Genomic DNA, 21,873 nt, shown 5'->3' on the forward strand with positions numbered 1-21,873 from the left:
CCTCGGCACCACTTCTGACTTTTTTTCTATATATGTGGTACCTAGGAATTGAACCCGGGTCTTCATGCATGCTAGGCAAGCACTCAACCACTAGGCCAAACTCCTGGCCCGAATTTTTTTTTTTTTGGCCAGTCCTGGGGCTTAAACTCAGAGTTTAGGCACTGTCCTTGAGCTTTCTCAAGGTTAGTGCTCTACCACTTGAGCCTCAGCACCACTTCTGCCTTTTTTTTTTTTTTGGCCAGTCCCAGGGCTTGAACACAGGGCCTGGGCACTGTCTTTAAGGTCCTTTTGCTCAAGGAGAGTGCTCTACCACTTGAGCCACAGCAACACTTCCAGCTTTTTCTGTGTATGTGGTACTAGGGAACAGAACCCAGGGCTTTGTACATGCTAGGCATTCTACGGCAGTAGGCTATACTACAGGCCTCTGTCTGAACTTGCTATTACATCATCATTTGTTCTGGTGCCAGAATGAAACCATCTCAGCTACAGGCTGGGTAATGTGCTGTCTTATTGACAACCAACCCTCCACAAGCTTTTGTATTTCCCACTTCCACCTTCCAAGTGGACCTACAGGCATGCTTGGCCCTGCCTTCCTTATCCTTTCATGTTGTGCTTTCCATATGAACCACCTATGATCTATATGATCTACCTAATGCCAGAACACGCTTGCAGGTGCCCTTACCAGGACTGTGTCAGATCTATTACTTTAGAGGAAATGGACACGCTGTGAGTCTTTCCAGAACAAGAGCTGTCATTCCATCCATCTTCATCTACGCTTGCGTGTGTGGAGTGTGTCCTAAGGACTTGTGGTTTGGATGTCTGGCATATGCCTCATTAGGTTAATAATTAAGTACTCAATCTTGGTTGTCTTCGTAAATGGGATTTGTTTTTCCATTATGCCATGGGATTCTTGTTTGTAGGAAGGAAAGCTATCGACCTGAGTTTTGCATTGGTTTTATGATCCATTGCCTTTCACATTCTTTGAGTGATTGGGAGCCATGGACATTTTCTGATCTTACACAACTGTCACTCCGGACTTTATTGCCTTGTTTTTCAGGTACTAAGATTTGAACTCAAGCGTGTTTGCGAAGAGTGTTTGGACTCAGGGCCTGGGCATTGTCTCTGATTCTTTTGCTCAAGGCTGGCACTTTATCACTTGAGCCACAGCACCATTCCTGGCTTTTTCTGTTTATGTATGTGATCCTAAGAAATCGAACCCAGGGCATGCTGGGCAAGCATTCTACCACTAAGCCACATTCTTGGCCTAATATCTCTTTCTTAATAGACTTTTGGTAGTGGGTTTTCTCTTAAGGTACAATGACAGAAAACTACCTGCAAAACATAACCTTACTTTAGTTCTAAACTAAAACCTACAGAATATGCAAAATGTAAAGTTAGAAATTTTTAGATTGTTTTGTTTTGAGACAGCATCTCACTATATAACACAAGCTGGCCTGGAACTTGAGATTCTTCCACTTCAGTGCCATAGGCCAGGATTATAGGAGTGCGCTACCAAGCCTGGCTAAATCTTAGCTGATAATGCATCTTATAAGATTTATAAGGAGAATGTGTGGAACTTCCGGTATCCTGACACTGGAAGGGAGGATTCAAGTCAACAACCCAAAAAAACAACACTGGACATTAAGTGAATGTCTCAACCAACACAGCCCCCATGGATCTCACTCCCTTGTGTAACAAACCTGGTCAGAAGCTGTTCTATCATTTCCTCAAAATAAAGCAAACCACCATGTTCCTGGGGAAAGTTCACACGGTCACAGGAGTCAGACTAGCTTCCTTCTCACACCCTTGCACCAAGTGAGGAGTGTTGGTGGCTCATGCTTGTAATCTTCCTTACTCAAGAGAATGAGATATGAGGATCACAGCTTGAAGCTAACCCTAGAAGAAGCATCCTCCACTTCCAGTGGAACAGTAACATGCCAGAAGTGGAGATGTGGCACAAGTGGTAGAGGGCCAGCTTGTGGCAAAAAAAAGCCAAGCAAGAGCTCACACCCGTAATCCTAGCTACTGGAGAGGCTGAGATCCAAGGATCCCTAGTCTAATCCAGAAAGCCCATGAGACTTATTTCCAATTTAACCATCAGAAAATCAGAAGTGGTGCTGTGGCTCAAGGAGTAGAGGGCTAGTCTTGAGCTAAAAAGCTCAGGGACAGAGCAGAGGCCCAGAGTTCAAGCTCTACAACCGACAAAAAAAAAAAGTGAAGCAAGAATGCAGTGGCTCTGAGTTCAAGTCAAAGGGCCAGCACCAAAAAAAGTGAAAAAGGGAAAGAAAAAAAAAAAAGACAAGCCTGTCAAAAGTTTCTATTTTTTAATTTTGGGAAAGATTGCTGGGACCCATTTTGAGGAACTTATTTCAGAAACTTTCAAATTTAGCCTTCAGCTTATTGCACAAAAAGGAATTCAAAGTTCCTCTTTCCCATCATGATTTATGCAAGGAAGGAAGGCTGTCTCCCCAAGATGCTGGCTGATTCCAACAAAAGCCTTTGGTGACACCTTGTGGACAAGCTTGAGATTGCATCCCTCAACCACAGCCATACCCAATGTGCCAAGCCAGGAGGAAAAGTGAATTCACCCAGGGCTGCAGTGATGTGCTAGGACCAGGCCTGCAAGCCTCCTGGCCACTCTACCACATAAAAGCAGTTCCCTTTCCAACTTCTGCTGTTGAGATAATAGAGCCGGGTGCAATGGCTCACGCCTGTAATCCTAGCTACTCAGGAGGCTGAGATCTGAGGATGGGGGTTCAAAGTCAAGCCAGGCACTAAAGTCCCTGAGACACATCTCCAATTAACCACCAGAAATCCAGAAAACCAGAAATGGTGCTGTGGCTTAAGGGGTAGGGCGGTAGCCTTGAGTTGAAGCGCTCAGGGACCGCAACCAGGCCCAGAGCTCAAACCGTATGACCCAAAAATAAATGACTGGCTTTCAATTGTGATACTGTGATGCTCAGTTCTCAATCTGCAGACAAGCAAGGTTTATAAGCATATGCTATAGGAGACTTTTAGAGAACCTGTGGCCCCTCACCTGCAACTCACTGTCCACGCAGCCCCGGGCTGGGCTGTGCTATGTGGCAACAATCTGCATTTTCCACTTCCTTCATTTTAAAATAGCAAGCTGGGGGTGGGGTGGAATGTGGCTTAATGGTAGAATGCTTGCCTTGCATGTATAAAGTCCTGGGTTTGATTTCTCACTATCACATAAAATGAATAAGCCTGAAGTAGTGCCATGGCTCAAGTGGTAGAATGTTGACCTTGAGCAAAAGAAGCTCGGAAACAGTGCCCTCGCCCTGAATTCAAGCCCTATGACTGGTAACAAATAAACAGCAAGTCAGAAGCCAGTGGCTCACATCTGTAATCCTTGCTACACGGGAGGATGAAATCTGAGGATTGCAGTTCAAAACCAGTCTTACAGGGAGAAAAGTCCCCGTAAGACTCTCCTCTCCAGTTAACCATTTAAGAGCAGAAAGTGGTACTGTGATTCAAAGTGGAAGAATGCTAGCCCTGAGCAAAAGGGTTCAGGGACAACACCCAGGCCTCAAGTTCAAGCCCCAAGAACAACAGAAGGAAGAAAAGAATTAGAATAGTAAGTTGCTATAAATGAAATAAAACGGAAGAGGTAAAATCAATTGTACTATTTTATTAATCCACCTTAGGTGGACTGTTACCATTTCATCCCGCAAACATGGTTACAATAACCAGCACGTTTATTCCAGGTCTGGAGGTCAATGGGTCTCAGTGTGGATTCCTCTCAGGGTAAATATTAAAAGCAGCCTGTGGGGGGAGAGGGGGGCACACGTGTGCCAGTCCTGGAACTAAGGGCTTGGGTACCATCCTTGAGCTTCTTTTGCTCAAGGCTAGTGCTCTAACTGAACCACAGCTCCACTTCCAACTTTTTGAGATAATTTATTGAAGAGTCTCAAATTTTTCTGCCCAGGCTGGCTTTGAACTGTGATCTGCAGATCTTAGCCTCTAATGCCCAGTGGACCTTGCATTCTTGCTTGGCTTTTTCACTCATGAATGGGGACCTACCACTTGAACTATGCTTTTTGGTAATTATTCTGGAGATGGGGGGGAGGGGTCTCACAGACCTCAGCATATGCTGGCTTGAAACCTTGGTCCGCAGATCTCAGCTTCCTGAGTAGTCAGGATTTCAGGCATGAGCCAAGGGGCCTGGATTTAATAGCCTTCTCATGTTTGTCCTAACAGCTAATCTGTGTCTTATTGGTGAAGGTTTCTAAGTTAAACTGTGTCAGAAGCCAGAGGGGGTGCGTCAAGCAAGGCATGCTGGCGTCAGCGCTTTTCCTTCCACCTGAAAGGGAACAGAATGCTGATCATAACCAAAGCAAAGTGAGGGGCCACACCTCAGGTCCTGGAGGCCATGCTGCTCATTCCAGAAGCAGCAGCACTGCATCCTGGCCTGACGCCGTTTGGGGTTGAAATGGACCATGTCATGTGGCAGCTGGCACTTCCCTTCCCCATAGAAGCATGCTGTGCCATGGGGTCCTGGCATCTACACAAGTGCACTACACTATTGGGTTCAGAGCAGACCACATGGACACAAGTACCTGAGTCGCTGAGCCAGCCAGCCGAAAGATGGGGTGCTCGCAAGGCCCGGTGGGTTGCACTCAGCAGCTGTGGTCGCTGAACACCTACACAGCCAGATGTGCATGGAAGCGGCAGGAAAAAAATAGTAAGCCCCCCCCCCCAGCCACCCACCCATTGGCCCATGCCCACATCCCCTAACCACCCCCATCCACAATGCATGCCACGGCACAGAGAAATAATCACTTTAATCCTTTTATTAAACCCCAGCCTCTTCATGGATGCAGCCAGCCAGGACCAGCCAGCTCAGCACCACAGGGCCCCTGGCTCACCCCGCTCTGCCGGCAGGGCCACCCCGGGGGCCGCAGCCATGGTCCAGAGGGTGCCGGTGCTGGATGCAGAAGTTGCGCCGGCACTGCACACATGGCAGCTGCAGCATCTCCTTCCTCCTGCAGCCCTCCTGGGAGCAGCGGTGTGTGAAGACCTGTGGGCACAGGGTCTCCATGAGGGAGGCCGAGAGGCAGGGCCACACATGTAGCCCGGCATCCTAGCTACTCAGGAGGTCAAGTGAGATCAACAGCCAGCCCCAGCAGCAAAGTCTATGAGACTTGCCAGAAAAAGCCAGGAGTAGAACTGTGGCTCAAGGGGTAGAGCACCAGCCCTGAGCAAAAAAAGAATTTTAGGGACAATGCCCAGGTCCCAAGTTCTAGTCCAAGAACAGGAATTTTAAAAAGAAAACAGTTCTCAAACCTTGACAATGAGGGTAGGTAGGGAAGAGAAGCTCAGGTGGAACTGGAAGCAGCCACATGGCAGCCACAACTAACTCCCAAGAGGCTAGCTGCCACAAGCAGCCAGAGACGCAGGACCACTGCTTGAGAAGGCCACTGCCGGGTGTGTCTGGACGGGACCCACCTAGACCACAACCAGCCAAGGCTCTGGTCACACAGAGGCGGCTGGCCGGGGAGAGCCAGGTTCTGCAGGATTCAGGAGTGTGCCCTAATCAGCATGGGTAGAAAAAGACCCAAAAAGATGCCAAGCTCGGGGCCTCCAGAGGGGTCAAGAGGATGACCCACCCCCTCCCTGGATCCTAGGTGAGCTTGAAGGGTAAATGTAGCTTAACTTCAGGGTTCTAGAAAGCCTTGTTACCTCTCTGCCTCAAGAGAAACCATGCAGGACCCCTAGAAAGGAGACCCCCCAAACTCAGGCCCCTAGGATCTTGGGTCTCTGCTTCTACAGCTGAAAACTGACTCTCCACACAACTTCTCAGTGGAGCTCTACAGTCTATGGTTAGAGCTGTGCCCTTCCCGCACTTAGGACCAGCTTACCTTCTCCTTTGGCACAGCACAGCGTGCACAGTCTCTGTCCATGTGCTTGCCGACCACCACGTCTGGCAGCTCCCCCTTCTTTACCGGGACAGGGATGTTACAGAGAGGACACACAGGGACACGGATATCCTAGAGTGAGGAACAGGACACAGCTGGGATCCAACCAGACCTCATGCGAGATAAAGCGTAGTGCATGCAGCCACAAGCAGGCCAGGAATGAGAAGTTTATGCCTGTCATCCTAGCCACTCAGAGGAGGAGACCTGAGAATTGTGGTTCAAAGCCATCCCAAGCAACAAAGTCCCTGAGACACCTCCAAATAACCAAAGTGGTAGCTCTCTAGCCTTGAGCAGAAAAGCTCAGGGACAGTGCCCAGGCCAAGTCCAAACTCCACAACCAACAACCACCATGACCACAACAAAAAGACACAGCAGAGCACGTAAGAGAAGGTCCAGAGCTCTAGGAGTCCAGGACCTGGGGTGACTGGTGGCATTAGAGCCTGGACTGGGGCCAAGAGTCCCACACCATGGCCAGCCCTGGTCATGTCATGTGATGTGAAGTCATCTGTCCTGTGGACCACCCAGGAGTAAAGGATGCCAGCCGGGAGTCTCCACAGATGGCATCCAGTATAGGTGCTCTGTGAGTAGAGCAGCTGAAACACCAGGCAGCTCAACCTGCAGTGGTGGCAGCAGGGCCAAACACAGCCTGTTCACCTGATGACACTGTTTTACCTTATAAAACCCAGGCCTCCTGACCACTGCCCCTCCACAGCTGCTTTTTGGGGGTTGGGGGGGCAGGGGCTGGTAAGGAGCTCGATCTCAGGGCCTGAGCACAGTTCCTTAGCTAGTTCAAGACTAGTACTCTACTATTGGGACCACAATTTCATTTTCGGGGTTGGGGGGCAGTTCTGGGCTTAAACTCAGGGCCTGAACGCAGTCTTTGGGCTTTTTCAAGGCTAGAGTTATACCACTTAAGGCCACGGCACCATTTCTGGCTTTTTTCTATGTATGTGGTTCTGAGGAACTAACCCGGGGCCCTCGTGCATGCAAGGCAAGCACTGTACCACTAGGCCACATTCCTGGCCCACACTTGTGGCTTTTTGATGGTTAATTGGAGGCAAGTGTCTCAGACTTTCCTGCCCAGGCTGACTTTGAACTGCCATCCTCAGATCTAAGTCTCCTTTTTGGTAGGTCGTGAGGCTTGAACTCTGAGCCTGGGAGCTGTCCCTGAACTCTTCAGCTCAAGTTTTCTAGTGGTTACTTGGAGATAAGAGTCTCACAGTGTTTAGTGCCCTGGCTGGCCAGCCAGATCTCAGCTGGCTCACGATCTTCAGATCTCCTCCTCCTGAGTAGCTAGGATGAACAGGCATGAGTCACCTCTCTTGGCTCATTGCTCCCCTTTATACATTTTTTGTTTTGGCCAGTCCTGAGGCTTGAACTCAGGGCCTGGGCACTGTCCCTGAGTTTCTTTTGCTCAAGGCTATTATTCTACTACTTGAGCCACAGCACTACTTCTGGCTTTTTCTGTTTCTGTGATACTGAGGAATGGAACCCAGGGTTTCATGCATGCTAGGCAAGCACTCTACCACTAAGCCACATCCCCAACCCCTTAAATTTTATTTTAAAAAAGTCTTGCTATATACCCCAGGTGACAATCCTCTTGCCTTAGTCTCCAGTATGGTGGCGATTATAGGCATGTTTTCTAGCCAGAACTTGGCTAGAAAACTCAAGTCCTCCTTACTCTTGACAGACACCTATTTGGTTTCTAGGTGAGACAGTCTCTCATATGCAAATCCATTCTGCACCTACATAAAAACTATTTATGGGGGGGGAGGGAAATGGGTACCAAGACATGTGAAAGGGTATCAATGTATGTGAATTAATGCACCTTCTATCTGGCAAATATCATGTAACCCTTTTACTAATTACAATAAAAAAATTTAAAAAAAAACTATTATAGCTTCATTTATGATTTTGTGGGTCAGCCAACAGTAACAATTTGGCTCTTTATGTCTGAAAATAAAATCTCGGTAGCTGTGGAGCTCTGCTCCCCACCAAGAAGTCCCTTGATAGTGGAAAGTCTCCTCATCTGTGCCTGCAAAGCAGTGTGACACACCCCACACAGCCATAGAACACTGGAGACAGAGTGTGGCTAGAAAACTGGGGGCTCTGAATTTGTTTGAATTTTTTGCAGTGTTGAAGATTAAAACCAAAGCCTTGGGCATATTAGACAAACATTTTACCCCAGGATGCACCCCCCGCCCCAGCCCCTGGATTTTATCAATTTCAGAAGATTTAAATGGCACCCAGGGCCAATGAAGGCTGCACTGAACAATGCAAACTAGATTGTTCTGAAGAGAGGATGATTAATTACCTTCTTGAATGCAAAAGGACACATATGGGCAGCGTAAGTAAAATGATCTTTACAGAAATCTTGTTTACATGCATCACATTTTAGTGGTAGAAAATCTAGACAAAACAAAACAAAACCAGTAACGTCACTTAAGGATGAGAACAAAAGACTGAATTATAGGTAGGTCAGCAGATAGTTCATTAATAATCACCTCCACGTAGCAGTTTATTCACACCTGAGATAAATGTATCCTGGAACTGTCATGCACAGGAAAAGAGGACTTTGGGGCTATGAGTCTACCACCATCCAGCAGCACAAAGAACCTACAAAGCTCCCTTTTCAACACATTCCCATTTCATGAGATACCATAATTATCCAGATGGCTATCTGGATCCACTTGGCCCTGGTAACCAGCCTAGTGCCTGCCCTTAGAGGACACTAGCAATGGTGACCAAGCCCTGTACCCCAGGTCAGAGTCCCAATACCTCTGAGAAGTCACAAAGGCCATGGATGGACAGCAATCAGTTCATGAAGGTTAACAGCCATATTGTTCCACAAAAAACACCATTTTCTACTAAGACTGTTAACAATGGTCTCACCTAGTTGCTTGCAAGTCTTCTCAGAGCAATGCTTTCCCAAGTCAGGAAACTCCATTGTACAAACAGTGTTCCCAAAACACAGATGGGCAGCTAGAGATGACCTATTAAGAATGGGAAAGGAAGAGGACAGCAGGAGGGCCCTGAGTTAGACTTAGCACTTACCACTCATGAGGGAGTCACTGACCCACACCCCTGGTAGGAGCATTACTCATTCATGTTGGCTGCCTCTGCCACACCCCTTGCTTAGTACTGGGGCTTGGATGCAGGGCCTGACACTTTCCCGGAGCTTTTTCACTCAAGGCTGGCGCTTTCGCTAGAACCACAGTTCCACTTTTGGCTTTCTGGTGGTTAACTGGAGATATGAATCACACGGAGCTGGGTGTAGTGGCTTACACCTGTAATCCTAGCTACTCAGGAGGCTGAGATCTGAGGATCGAGGTTTAAAGCCAACTTGGGCACTAAAGTCCGTGAGACTCATTTCCAATTAACCACAAGAAAACCAGAAGTGGTATTACGGCTCAAGACGTAGTGCAGTAGCCTTGAGCTAAAGAGCTCAGGGATACCACCAAGGCTCAGAGTTTAAGTCCCAAACAAAGAACCACATGGACTTTCCTGCCTTGGCTGGCTTCTAATAATTATTCTCAGATCTCAAACTCCTGAGTAGCTAGGATTACAGGAATGAGCCAATAGAATAGTGTCCAGCATCCTGGGCTCTTTCTAAAACTTAAGTATGGTAAATCTTTATGGCTTCACCCCTCAAAAAAAAAAAAAAAAAGTGGAAGTTTTAGCACAACTACCAAGTCATTGGAGAGATAGGCTTTTACAAATTTTAATTCCTAACTTATGAAGCCTGCTTTGACTTGGAAATTAAACCACATTTCATATACTGAAAGGAGTTCACACCAAATATTCAATTCACATAGCTACCATGTCAGTGGTGTTTTTGTTTTGTTTTTGCCAGTCCTGGGGTTTGAACTCAGGGTCTGGGCACTGTCCCCGAGCTTCTTTTTGCACTCTACCACTTGAGCCATGGTGCCACTTGTGACTTTTTCTGTTTATGGCGTGCTATGGAATCGAACCCAGGGAGTCATGCATGCTAGGCAAGCACTCTACTACTAAGCCACATTCCTAGCCCCTCAGTGGTTTTTTAAGTCCCAGTTTCACCTACTGCCTATACTTGTTGACATAAACAAAGCTGTTTCCAGGTGCTAAATCACATTAGAGAGTTACATTCTCTGGAGGTGCTTTCACTTGGTCCCTGGCCTCTCTCTCCCTCTCCCTCTCCCTCTCCCTCCCTCCCTCCCTCCCTCTCTCTCTCCCTCGTGCATAGATTTGCCTCCTGCATTGACTTGAGTTTTATTATGAGCATTCTCCTTAATGACATAAAACAGAGGAGTTAATCAGGGAGGAGTGCCAGACGTTAACTCATCACAGACGCAGGTAGAAAGGGCTGAGGTCCACTGCAGCAATCATGAAGTCCTCACTCCCCTCCCCCACCCCCACCCCCCCATCACCTGGCACTCACCAAACTACTCAAAACGACTGTCCTTCCCACAAGCCAGGGGTGGGTGAGTGGGTCTCTTTTTTCCAGATCTTCCCATCAGATAGCTCCACTCTTCTGGAAACATCTACACCCTTTTGTCAGGAGTGGGTTTGAAATCCCCCTTCTCTCAAAAGGGTCATCCCTCATAACCCCCTTTGCTAATAATAAGCTCCACGAAAAAGCCCACTCTGAACTCCTGCCGAGTCGTCGATCGGAAATCTCGTGTGTATGCCTGTCCTGGGCTTGAAAACAGGGCCCAAGATTGGGGGGGGGAGGGGGTGTGGGGGAGAAGGGGAATGGAGAGTGGGAAGAAAAAAACAAAAACAAAAACACAACCCACAGGAACTTTCCTGCGCGGGCTGGCTTCGAACCGCGATCCCCTGATGGCAGCCTGCGGAGTCGCCGGGATGACAGGCGTGACCACCGGAGCCAGGCGTTTCCTCCGTGAAACCGACCGGAACTCGGCATCGGCCTTCCGACACCTACCTGAGCGACAGCGCCCCCGCCCCACAGGCAAAGGGGCCGCCGCGACCCCTCGGCCCAGCCAGCCCGGCTCTCGACCGCGCCAACCCGGTACTTGCCTCTGGTCAGCGACCCCGGCAGCTGCAGGAGATCCGGCGGATTTCAGAGATCACAAAGCGAGCGTCCGTCTCCGCGGCTACCCTGGGGAGGAGGGTGGGTGACGAGGTGGCAGGGATGAAGGAGCCGGAGCCTCTCGGCGTCCAAAGCCCGGCTGCACGCACGGAAAACGCCGCATCACTTCGCCCCACAGCGCTCGCCATTTATCCACCGTCGGAACCTCGCGCCCTGGGCGTTCCTGGCGCGCCTGGATGACGCCACCCACAAGTCGACCAATCGTGCTGCGCCGCGGCCCGACAGCTCCGGCGCTTCCCCCTACGTCACCGTCCAGCTGACCAATCCCGGAGCTCGGCGGCCCGCCCCACTCATCCGCCCTCCGCCTCTTTACTGGACTGGACGTTCAGCTCTCCGCGCTTGGCCTGAGTCACCGTGAGGCGGCTCTGCGCCCAGTGGCCCCGAGTGGACCGGGCCCGAGCGACCGCTCACTGTCCCCCGAGGCCCTTGTTTATGGTAGGATCGCTGGACTGCGGCAGGATGGAGGCCAGGGGCCAGGGGCCAGGTAGCTGAATCCTTGGGCCAGATCATTCTGAGGCGAGGCCGAGGGTTCGAAGCCCACCTTGGCAGGAAAATCTGTGAGACTCTCTATTTCCAATTAACCAGCGGCCCCGCCCCCAACCCCCCCCCCAAAAAAAAGCCAGAAATGGAGCTGGGGCTCAAGGGTGGGCCATCTGCTTAGCAAGTGTGAGGTCCTGCGTTCATACCCCAGTATTAGGCCGGGCAGTGATGCCTCAAGCCCATAATCCTAACTCTTCGGGAGGTTGAGACCTGAGGATCGCGGTTTGAAGGGATCACAAGCAAAGTCCGTGAGCCTCTTAACTCCAGTTAGCCACCAAAAGAGCCAGGAGTGGAACTGTGACTCAAGTGGTACAGCACCATCCTTGAGCACACAAACTCAGGGCTGCCACCCAGACCCTGAGTTCAAGCTTCAGGGCCAACACAAAAATAAATAAATAAAAATGAAATCCTGGCAGCTATTGTCCACCTGTGATGGATGAGGTTCCGCACAGTGCCTAGGTCTGAGATCCCTTTGTGGGAAGACTCATAAGGTGTCTCACAGAGTCAAAAGATTTAGCCAGGATTTATTTTAGTATTGAAACTGAGCTCAGCTAATCTGTCTTGATGCTTGGGGTTCAGGATGAGTAGAATTCAGCTAAGACACAGAGATAGTGAAAATGGGGCTGGGAATGTGGCCTAGTGGTAGAGTACTTGCCTAGCTTCATGAAGCCCTGGCTTCAATTCCTCTGTACCACATAAACAGAAAAGCCAGAAGTGAAACTGTGGCTCAAGTGGTAGAGTGCTAACCTTGAGCAGAGAGAGGCTCAGGGACAGAGCCAAGGCCCTGAATTCAAGCCCCAGGACTGGCAGAAAAAAAGGTAGTTGACCTAGCACCTAGGCCTGTAATCCTAGCTACTCAGGAGACTGAGATCTGAAGATTGTGGTTCAAAGCCAGCTTGGGCACTGAAGTCCATGAGATTCTTATCTCCAATTAACCACTAGAAAACTGGAAGTAGTACTCTAGCTCAAGTGGTAAGGTGGTTACCTTGAGCTAAAGAGTTCAGGGACAATGCCCAGACCCAGAGTTCAAGTCCTATGACCAGGAAAAAAAAAAAAAGGTAATGGAAATGTTAGGAACGTTTATTAGGACGAGAAAGATTAAGTGGCACAATGGCATTTTATATAACCTTTGCCCAGCTTCAGGAAGTAGGGGGAATTGAGGACAGAGGTTAAAAAGTGTGCAGAGCTAAATAGTCCTAGGCTTTAAGCACATTCAGAGGGAGTCAGGTGGTATCAGGTAGGTATCAGGTGATCTGACTGATACCAGGATTGCTCTGGTGAGCAATATAAAAGTTACATCTGACTCCTAATCTGGCCCTTGCTTTCTGAAGAGAGAAGCCTCAAGACCAAGAGCACAGATACAAAATGGAGACGTGTCAAATGTGCAGTACTTTTCATGGGCCCAAGTCAGGAATGCGTATGTCTCAGAGAAGAAATGTAAAATTATTTTCGGCATCCAAAAGGAGATGGTTTCAAACCAGCCTGGGCAGAAAAATCCATTGGATTCTTATCTATTCTTATCCAGCAAAAAGCTGGAAGTGGAGGTGTGGCTCAGATGGTAGAGCACTGACCATGATCAAAAAAGCCAAGGGAAAGCCTGAAGCTCTGAGTTCAAGCCACAATACCAGCACAATCAATCAAAGAATAATAGACTGGCCTGATCAATGGAATAGACTGTGTAAGAACTTAGGAGGGAGGGAAACTAGGAAGGAGGATACTTCATTTGTGTGGAATTCCTGCAAATGGAGATGGAAAATGTGTTTGAGGTAAGGAGCCAGCAACACCTGAGCGATGGTCCCAGCAGTCAGATTGAAATGGGGCACAAAGCCCCATGGTTAAAAAAAGAATCCCCCTGTGCACCTAAAAGATGAAATTGGTTTGTCCCCATCTAGCCAGGATAAACATGATTTCCCTCTGCCCACTTCCCATAGGACAGTCTCTCCTTTGCTTGGATGCACAGTTAATATTACCTTTCCATTCATAATTCATATCTTCTGCAAATATAAGGGTGTGTGCTGTGTGCCCATTGCCCTGCCCAACCTCAAGAAAACATGACAGAAGCTTACAATGGCCCTTGTCTTTTCCCTGGGCCTTATAGTTTTTGGTTTTGCCAGTCCTGGGGCTTGAACTCAAGGCCTGAGCACTGTCATTGGGCTTTCTACTAGAAGGAAAAGATCTGGGGGGCTTCGAATGTGGCTTAGTGGTACAGTGCTTGCCTAGCATACATGAAGCCCTGAGTCTGATTCCTCAGTACTACATAAACAGAAAAGGCTGGAAGTGGTGTGGTGGCTCAAGTGGTAGAGTGCTGGCCTTGAGCAAAAGAAGCTCAGGGAGAGTTCCCAGGCCCTGAGTTCAAGCCCCAGGACTGGCAAAAAGAAAAAAGTAAAAAGAAAGAGAAAGAGAGTGAGTGAGTGAGAAAGAAAGAAAAAAAGAGGAAGGAAGGAAGGGTTTGGAAATCTGGACAGTATGTACAAGTAATATATTGCTGAGGCTGTGGGACAGTTTGGTGATGCTACTGAATTCAGAGCAAACATTTCCATAGTGAAACTAAAATCTGATGGGATCTGGTGGGCCTTGAAGATTGGAAATTGGACTGAGTGGGAGGGGGTTAGGGACTTGAGGGGAATGTCGTAGTTGGCTGTGTATCCATAGGATTTCTTTTCTTTTTTTTCTCCACTCCCCCCCCCATTCCTGGGGTTTGAATTCATTGGATGGAAACTGTCCCTGAACTCTTTTGCTCAAAGCTAGCACTCTACCACTTTGAGCCACAGCACCACTTCTGGTTTTCTGGTGGTTCACTGGAGATAAGAGTCTCATGGACTTTCCTGCCCAAGCTGGCTTTGAACCAAGGTCCTTAGATCTCAGTCCACCAGCATCCAACTCCATAGGACTTCTGATGACAAGTGACAAGAGGCCAACTCAAAAGAGATTTTGCCCAAAGGGACAGTTAAGCTCTTGGACCTCAGGTGTGCCTGGATCCAGGAACTCACTGAGGTCTTTGCCACCCATGCATGTGAGATCAGCCTCTTTCCTGCTGCCCTGAGGCGGCCCTCAGTGCCACGGCTGGTGACTTGTCAGTGTTCCTCATCATCTGTGGACTTGTCATTAGCTTGAGAAGCATTCAGGGTGACTGCGGTGATCCCACCTGGGACCCTTGGAGAGTGGACGCAGGTGCTAGTAATGATTTTGTCAGAGCAATCATGGTGACATGGGATCTGGAAAGACAGGACATAATGTCACCAGAATCCTAAATAGCTTTGATGTGACTCCTGATGTCTACCCTCCCCCCCTCCCCCAACAATCAATCAGGGGACAGGCCACCTGCTGGTCTCTTGCCTATAAGTCTAGCTACTCAGGAGCCTGAGATTTGAGGATCGGGGCTCAAAGCTGCCCAAGCAGAAAAATTCATGAGATCTTTATTTCCAATAAACCACCAAAAAGCTGGTAGTAGAACTGTGGCTTAAATGGTAGAGCACTTGAGTGAAAACAGCAAGTAAGAGAGCAAGGCCCTGAGTTCAAGTCCCAGTACTAGCACAAAAAAAAACAAAACCTTACAAACAAACAAAACCCCAGCAGTATCTGGGGAAATAAAATGACTTTGGTAGCTGGACATTTGTAGTTACGCCAATTATCCCAGCTACTGAGGAGGCTGAGGTCTGAGGATCATGGTTTGATGCTAGCTCTCGCAGAAAAGTCCTTGTGAGACTGTTGTTTCCAATTAACCACAAAAAAGTAGTGGACCCGTGTTTCAAAAAGAGCATAGGGAGAGTACCCAGGCCCAAATCTCTCTCTCTCCCTCTCTCTCTCTCTCTCTCTCTCTCTCTCTCTCTCTCTCTCTCTCTCTCTCTCTCACACACACACACACACACACACACACACTTTAGTATGCAAAGATGAACTGCCATGTAATTTAAAAAGCACCCAACCGCTGTGTGGGAAGAGGGCATGCGTAGTGACTATGAGAACAGGAGGAGACTCTCTTTACTCACCTGACTTCCTGCATGGGGTGTGGAAGCCTGAGGTGAGCTATATGCATTTGCCTACACCTGAAAACTTCCACAATATGTGCAATGCCAGCTGGAACCTTCTTTCTTTTTCAGCCATTATTTATGTTTGAACTCAGGGCCTCATGCTGGCTAGCCAGGAGCTCTACTACTTGAGCCAAGCCCTGAGTTCTTAGGCTTATTTTTTTTTTTTTGGTGTCACTACTGGGGCTTGAACTCAGGGCTTGGGCACTGTCCCTTTGCTTTTTCCACTGAAGGCTATTGCTACACCATTTCTGGCTTTTTGTTGATTAATTGGAACTAAGAATCTCCCAAACTTCTCTCTGCCCTGAATGGCTTTGAACCGGAATCCTCAGATGTCAGCCACTTGAATAGCTAGGATTATAGAGATGAGTCACTGGCCTCTTGCTGATACTTTGCTTTTGAGACAGGGTTCTATCTTTGCCTGAAGGCTGGCCTTGAACTTCATATCCTCCTATGGACACATCCAAGGTAGCTGAGATTACAAGCATGTACCACCATGCCTGGTTTATGGCTCTGATCTGAGTCTCACTGGTCACTGCCTCAGGATCCCTCAAGCTTCCGTCCTCAAAGAAAGGCAAAAAGCCATGTACTAACAATGTATGCCATTTGCCTGTTTTCCATTTCAGTTTGGTTCCTGGTGGATTCTGAATAAATAATAACCCTCCCAATTTCCTAGTGACTCAATGTGTGTTTGCAGCCAGGCCCCTTTGCCACCCCTCCAGTCTTAGCATTAAATATTGAGGCTCTGGGCCTTGGCGGCTCCACTGTGAGGCAGCAGCAGAGGTTTTGTGGACAGACTCCCACTGGCTGGTTGCTAGAGTTGTTCATTATTTTACTCCATGCATATTGGCGAGGACTGAACATTGTTCTGCGTTCATATTGGTACCAACTTGAGAGAATGGTAGCCCAGACATGGCCATCTTCAAAATAGGTCTTTGCTTTCTCTCTCACCCAGAGGATGTGAGTGGTCTAGCTGGAACAGAAGGGCCTGTGTGACCCCAGCTTCTGCGGATGGATTTTGCTGCATGTTGTCATGAAGAGAAAAAAGCCGGAGATTCTAGCTTGCAAGTTTTCTTTCTTTTTTTTTTTTTTTTTGCCAGCCCTGGGGCTTGAAATCAGGGCCTGAGCACTATCCTTGGGCTTTCTCAAGGCTAGTGCTCTACCACTTGAGCCACAACACCACTCCTGGCTTTTTCTATGTATGTGGTATGGAGGAATTGTACCCGGGTCTTCATGCATGATCGGTAAGCACTCTACCACTAGGCCAAACTCTCGGCCCCTAGCTTGCAAGTTTCTGAAGAAGGAAAACATACCAGGGACCCATGGCTCATACCTGTCATTTTAGCTACTCAGGAGGCTGAGATCTGAGGATCATAATTCAAAGCCAACCCAGGCAGAAAAATCCCCATGAGATTCCAATGAAACACACACACACACATACACACTAAAAGTGGTACTATGGCTTAAAGTGGTAGAGCACTTGCCCTGAGCAAAAGATCTCAGGGATCGGGCCGGGAGTTTGGCCTAGTGGTAGAGTGCTTGCCTAGACCCGGGTTGGATTCCTCGGTACCACATACATAGCAAAAAGCCAGAAGTGGTGCTGAGGCTCACGTGGTAGAGCTCTAGCCTTGAGAAAGTCCAAGGCCAGTGCTCAGACCCTGAGCTCAAGCCCAGGACTGGCAAAAAAAAAAAGATCTCAGGGATCATGCCCAGGCCTTAAGTTCAAGTCCCTGTACTGGCATTAAAAAAGGAAAAGAAAAACAGAACAGCTCAGCTCAGTGCCCACCGCAGTCTGGAGGAAAAGACCATTTTGCTGTTCACAGGAGATGTAGATGGGGGCTGGAGGGGAGGAAGAATGAGCCTCCAAAGACAGTCAGTCTCTCCATCAAACCCAACTGAAATCAAGTCAGTGTCATGGTGAGACTCACTGCCCTGAGAACTGACTCTGACTGCCCCTCCCTCCTCCTAATTAAATGTCCCCCATACATGTAACGTGCAGCACCATGCTCAGCTTGTTTGTTGAGAAAATGTCCTGTGACTTTTGCCTTGCTGGCCTTAAACCTCAATTCTCCCAATCTCAGCCTTCCAAGTAGCTGGCATGCCAAGCATGAGCTCTGCTCATGCCCAGCCCTGGCTCTGGAATCTTTGAGGAAAACAGAAGTAGCCACCGTCTTGGAGAGTTTGAAAAAGTGAGAAGGGCTTGCTCTTCAAGTTTCCCCTAGACAGATGTAAGACACCTGGCTATTCCTATACACTTGGTTTATCTGCACTAGGAATTGTCTTTTCTCTCTGCGGTGACTGTGAGGCCCCAGGCCCCTGATCTGAGCCTCGTTGGCTTTGCTGTTCCCACAGTGCTGTGTTTAATGGTGAATTTCACTGGAAGGGAAAGAAGCAGGAAGGAGTGGGGTGAGGCTGGCACTGGGGGTAGGAGGCAGGTGCACACCTCCTGGGCAGCAGCCCCTGCCAGGCTCACAACTCCCTCTGCTGTGGACTTGCTCCTCTGCCAGCATGCACAATAACAGAGGACAGTCATTGTGGCTGTAAATCTCTAGGCCTTGTCCCAAGAGCTCTGGGTCAAACAGACGCAGCCAGACTGGACTCACCCCACAGGAGAGGGCTCTTTCCCACCCAGCTGGGCACCTCTGGTCCCAGACAAAGTCCCAGTGTTGGACAGCAGCCCCTGGCATGTTCTGTGGGAGGGCATGAGATGGCACTCAGGATGCACTGAGCCCAGCAGGAGAGCTTGAGGAAACACTTTAGGCCCATCCGGGTTGCTGATGGGGTCCCAGGCCACCAACTGCATCCTGCTCCCTTGCTGCTCACTCCAAGAAACCAATGGATTTGGTCAAGAATTTGGAGCTGTGTCTGGGAATGGCTCCTGATGTGTGGAAGAAGTCTCAGTCTTGTTTTGTGTGCTGAATGTTTTTTTCTGTTTGGCGATGGGGTCTCTGGTATATGTATTGTCCTGGCCTTGAACTCCTGGGGTCACTGACTCTGAAACTTGCAGCAGTTCCTTTTTGTTTGTTTGCTGGTTCTAGGGCTTGAACTCAGGGCCTGGGCACTGGCCCTGAGCTTCTTTTGTTCAAAGTAGTAGAGCTAGTGCTCTACTACTTGAGCCATAGCACCACTTCTGGCTTGTTCTGGCTATTTAGTTCTGAGGAATCAACCCCAGTGCTTGCATGCTAGCCAAGCACTCTACTACTAGGCCACACTCCTGGCCCAGTTTTTAAAAATTTTTTAATACAAGAGTCTTTTCCTATAACCCAGACAGGCCTGCCTTGAACTCCCAATCTTCCCAGTTGCTGCATTACATATATGCAACATCAGCCGGGTGGCGAGTGGCTCACTCCTGTAATCCTCACCTACTCAGGAGGCTGAGATCTTTGGATCATAGCCCCAAGCCATCCTGGGCAGAAAAAGCCCCTTGAGACACTTCTTTACAATAAACCACCAAAAAAGCTGAATATGGAGCTGTGGTTCAAATAGAAAGCCAATTTTTAAATTTTTATTTCTTATCAGTCATGGACTTTGAACTCTGGGCCTGGGTGCTGTCCCTCAACTCAAGACTAGTGCTAGAGAGCTAATCTTGACTGAAAAGCTAAGGAGCCATGCCCAGGCTCTGCATTCCAATCCCAGGGTGGCAAACTACCATAACGGAGGATAAGGCAGTAACATGGAATTGAGGTTTGGGGTACCTGGGGACCTGTAGCCTTGTGCTAGCTTCAGATCCCAAGTTTCCATTTATTAATATGTCCTCTTCCATTTGGGGCTTTGCCCTCAGCCTGAACATCCAGCCACCAGATGCATCAGTGGAATGCTCTCCACACAGACCTGAGTTCTGCTTTACCTACACATTGCGTATGCGCTATCTTCCTGGATGAGCTGCACAAGGAGAGTACCTCCCATCTGTAGTCCAGGACTGTATAAGGATGCCCCTAAACAGAGGCAGGGTCCATTTCCCCTCCCATATGGGAGGTGGTCTTGTCAGCCAATCTGACAATAAACACCCTTGCTGTATGTGACTGTGTTCAAATGGTCTTCTGGGATGGGTGCTCTCTCCATGAACCAAAGCTTTTATTGCATTTCATATAGGGAAGTATGTGCAGAGAGTATGGTGTAAGCCTCAACAAGTGACAATATTTTGTGTACAGGTTGTGGAAGACTTCCTGTCTTCGGAGCTGGAGCTGACCCAGTAAACAGCTTACAATTTGCATAAACCTCAGTCTACCCCAGGTTGTCAGGCAGTTAAGAGTAGAATTAGCTCACACCCAGGATAGAAATCTGATTCCTGTTAGGCCAGGACTGAGGGACATTTCCCAGAAACTCTCAGTCTTCTGAGAGTGTGTTAAAAGAAGGCCTTCCAAACTCCCAATCCTTTTGGGTTTCATAGCTTGGCTTTTTGGGCTCTCACACGCCAGCCCTGGCATTCATGGGTGCTTGCACATGCACACCAGGGGTGAGGAAGGGAGTTCAGCAGTATAAACAGCCACAAACAAAGTCAGTGACACATGCCACTTGCACTTCAGGAGCCAGCATGGCACCTAGCAGGATTGTGTGGTCCCCACCCTGAGATCACCCAGTGATGGGTGCCCGCCGGGATGCCAGCATGCTGTGGATGGCAGCGCATCCACACAGAGATTGAACAGCCCCATTTCTTCCCACCTGCCCAGTCTTGCCTCTAAAACTCCTTACCATCCTTCTCAATGTCCTCAGGGGTCGTCAGGGAGCTACTGGGAGACGAGGTGCCCCTCCTTAGCAAAAAATACTGGTTTTAGCTGGTTGGAGCCAGTGCTGGCTAGAAGACATGTTGAAGGGTCACACAGTGGAGAGGCCCGTTTGTCCTCTAATGGAGCAGATGGACTAGAGGAATAGATGGAATAGAGAAATCTCCACAGGGATTCATCCAAAGACCCCAATAGATATCAGGATATAGTACCAAACCCTGGGGTCTGCTCATTTCCTGTATGTATTATCTGGGACAAATGAGACATCAGGGAGAGAAAAACTGCAGGAACTCAAGTCCAGCCATGAGAACAAGATACTACAGTGACAATTATACAAATGTGCTTCTGCTTTTTCTCATAATATGTTTATTTTTCCTGTTCTTTTTTTTTTCTTTTGAAGCACTGGAGTTTGCACTTCAACTCTGTTGTATTGTTGAGTGTCTTTGACACAAAGACTTGATTTCTGTCTAGATCTGCACCTGGAATGTGATCCACCTGTCCAAGGCTTCCCATCATTGCTGGATAGCAAACAGACACCATTGCATCCAGTTTCCTTATGTGGAGATGGAGTCTCATAGATCTTTCTGTCTGAGCTAGCCTTAAACTTCGGATTCTCCCATTCTTAGCTCTTTCCAAGCAGTGAGGAGGACAGGCTCGAACCACAGGCATCTGGCTTCTCTCTATTTAGAATGGAGGTCCCATTCTCCCTCCCTCTGCTTCTCTCTGTCTCTGCCTCTCTCTTTCTCTTCCTTTCCTCTCTCTTCCTAGCTAGATATAGATACGATCTACCTATCAATCCATTTATAAATACATACACATAGTTTCTTTTGTGTATTTGCTATTATTGGGGCTTGAATTCAGATCTGAGCACTGCCCTTTAGCTTTTTTCTCTGTATGCTGGCGCTCTGCCCCTTGAGCCACACCACCAGTTCTGGGGTTTGGTGGATTATTAGAGATAATAGTTTCACAGACTTTCCTGCCTAAGTTGGCCTTGAATCTTGATCTTCATGTCTCAGCCTCTAGAAAAGCTACATGTATAGCTAGGATAATAGGTGTGAGCTACAGTGCCTAGGCTGATCAGGAACCTCAATCTTCCAGATCTTAGCCTTCGAGGTAACTAGAGTCGCAAGCATGATTCACTGGTGCTGGAACTGCTAAGTCTGTGCAGATCATCCTCAAACCTCAATCTTTTCTGATCTTGACTTCTGAAGCAACTGGGATGACAGACATGAGCCATTGTATGTGGTGAGAATTGTCATCTTAGGGGTTTTATGCATTGTACTCTAACATCCACTACACTGTCATCTAGCCAACAACAAAATTTAGAGGTCTGTCTATTCACACTGCTGTGTGCAGACAATGGAGAATTTAAAATCATTTTATATGCTAAGTTATTTTTTTTTCCTCCATAGAGATAATGGAGGCTGGGGTGGGGGAGGAAAGCAGAGCGTGTTACTGGGCTGTCTCTGACTGAGCTGGTCTCAAGGCCTCATAGGCAAGAATCCCTTCTGGCCTGGCGTTCCAGCCAGAGTCGGTCACGCTGTCAACCATCAAAT

The 21,873-nt window shown here is 48.4% G+C and overlaps 1 protein-coding gene across 3 annotated transcripts; it reads right to left on the bottom strand.

The window, feature by feature from the left end:
• Positions 1-3,629: 3,629 nt before the first annotated feature.
• On the bottom strand, positions 3,630-11,188 carry Zfand2a (zinc finger AN1-type containing 2A). Of its 3 annotated transcripts, none has more exons than XM_090324122.1 (7): positions 10,953-11,188; positions 8,829-8,929; positions 8,251-8,345; positions 5,880-6,008; positions 4,887-5,038; positions 4,578-4,661; positions 3,630-4,321 (listed from the first exon to the last, which is right to left on the bottom strand). In XM_090324122.1, exons 2-7 carry the CDS (start codon positions 8,881-8,883, stop codon positions 4,303-4,305), a joined length of 534 nt encoding a protein of 177 aa, XP_090180248.1. In that variant the 5' UTR covers positions 8,884-8,929; positions 10,953-11,188; the 3' UTR covers positions 3,630-4,302. The 3 variants fall into 3 exon arrangements, with proteins under 3 accessions (XP_090180248.1, XP_090180249.1, XP_090180250.1); XM_090324123.1 differs by lacking the exon at positions 10,953-11,188 and adding an exon at positions 10,354-10,622; XM_090324124.1 differs by lacking the exons at positions 3,630-4,321; positions 4,578-4,661 and having other exon boundaries at positions 4,797-5,038; positions 10,953-11,187.
• Between the last annotated feature and the right edge of the window lie 10,685 nt (positions 11,189-21,873).

This window comes from Megascapheus bottae, chromosome 34 (assembly GCF_031878675.1).
Source record: "Megascapheus bottae isolate mThoBot1 chromosome 34, mThoBot2.hap1, whole genome shotgun sequence".
Taxonomy (NCBI): domain Eukaryota; kingdom Metazoa; phylum Chordata; class Mammalia; order Rodentia; family Geomyidae; genus Megascapheus; species Megascapheus bottae.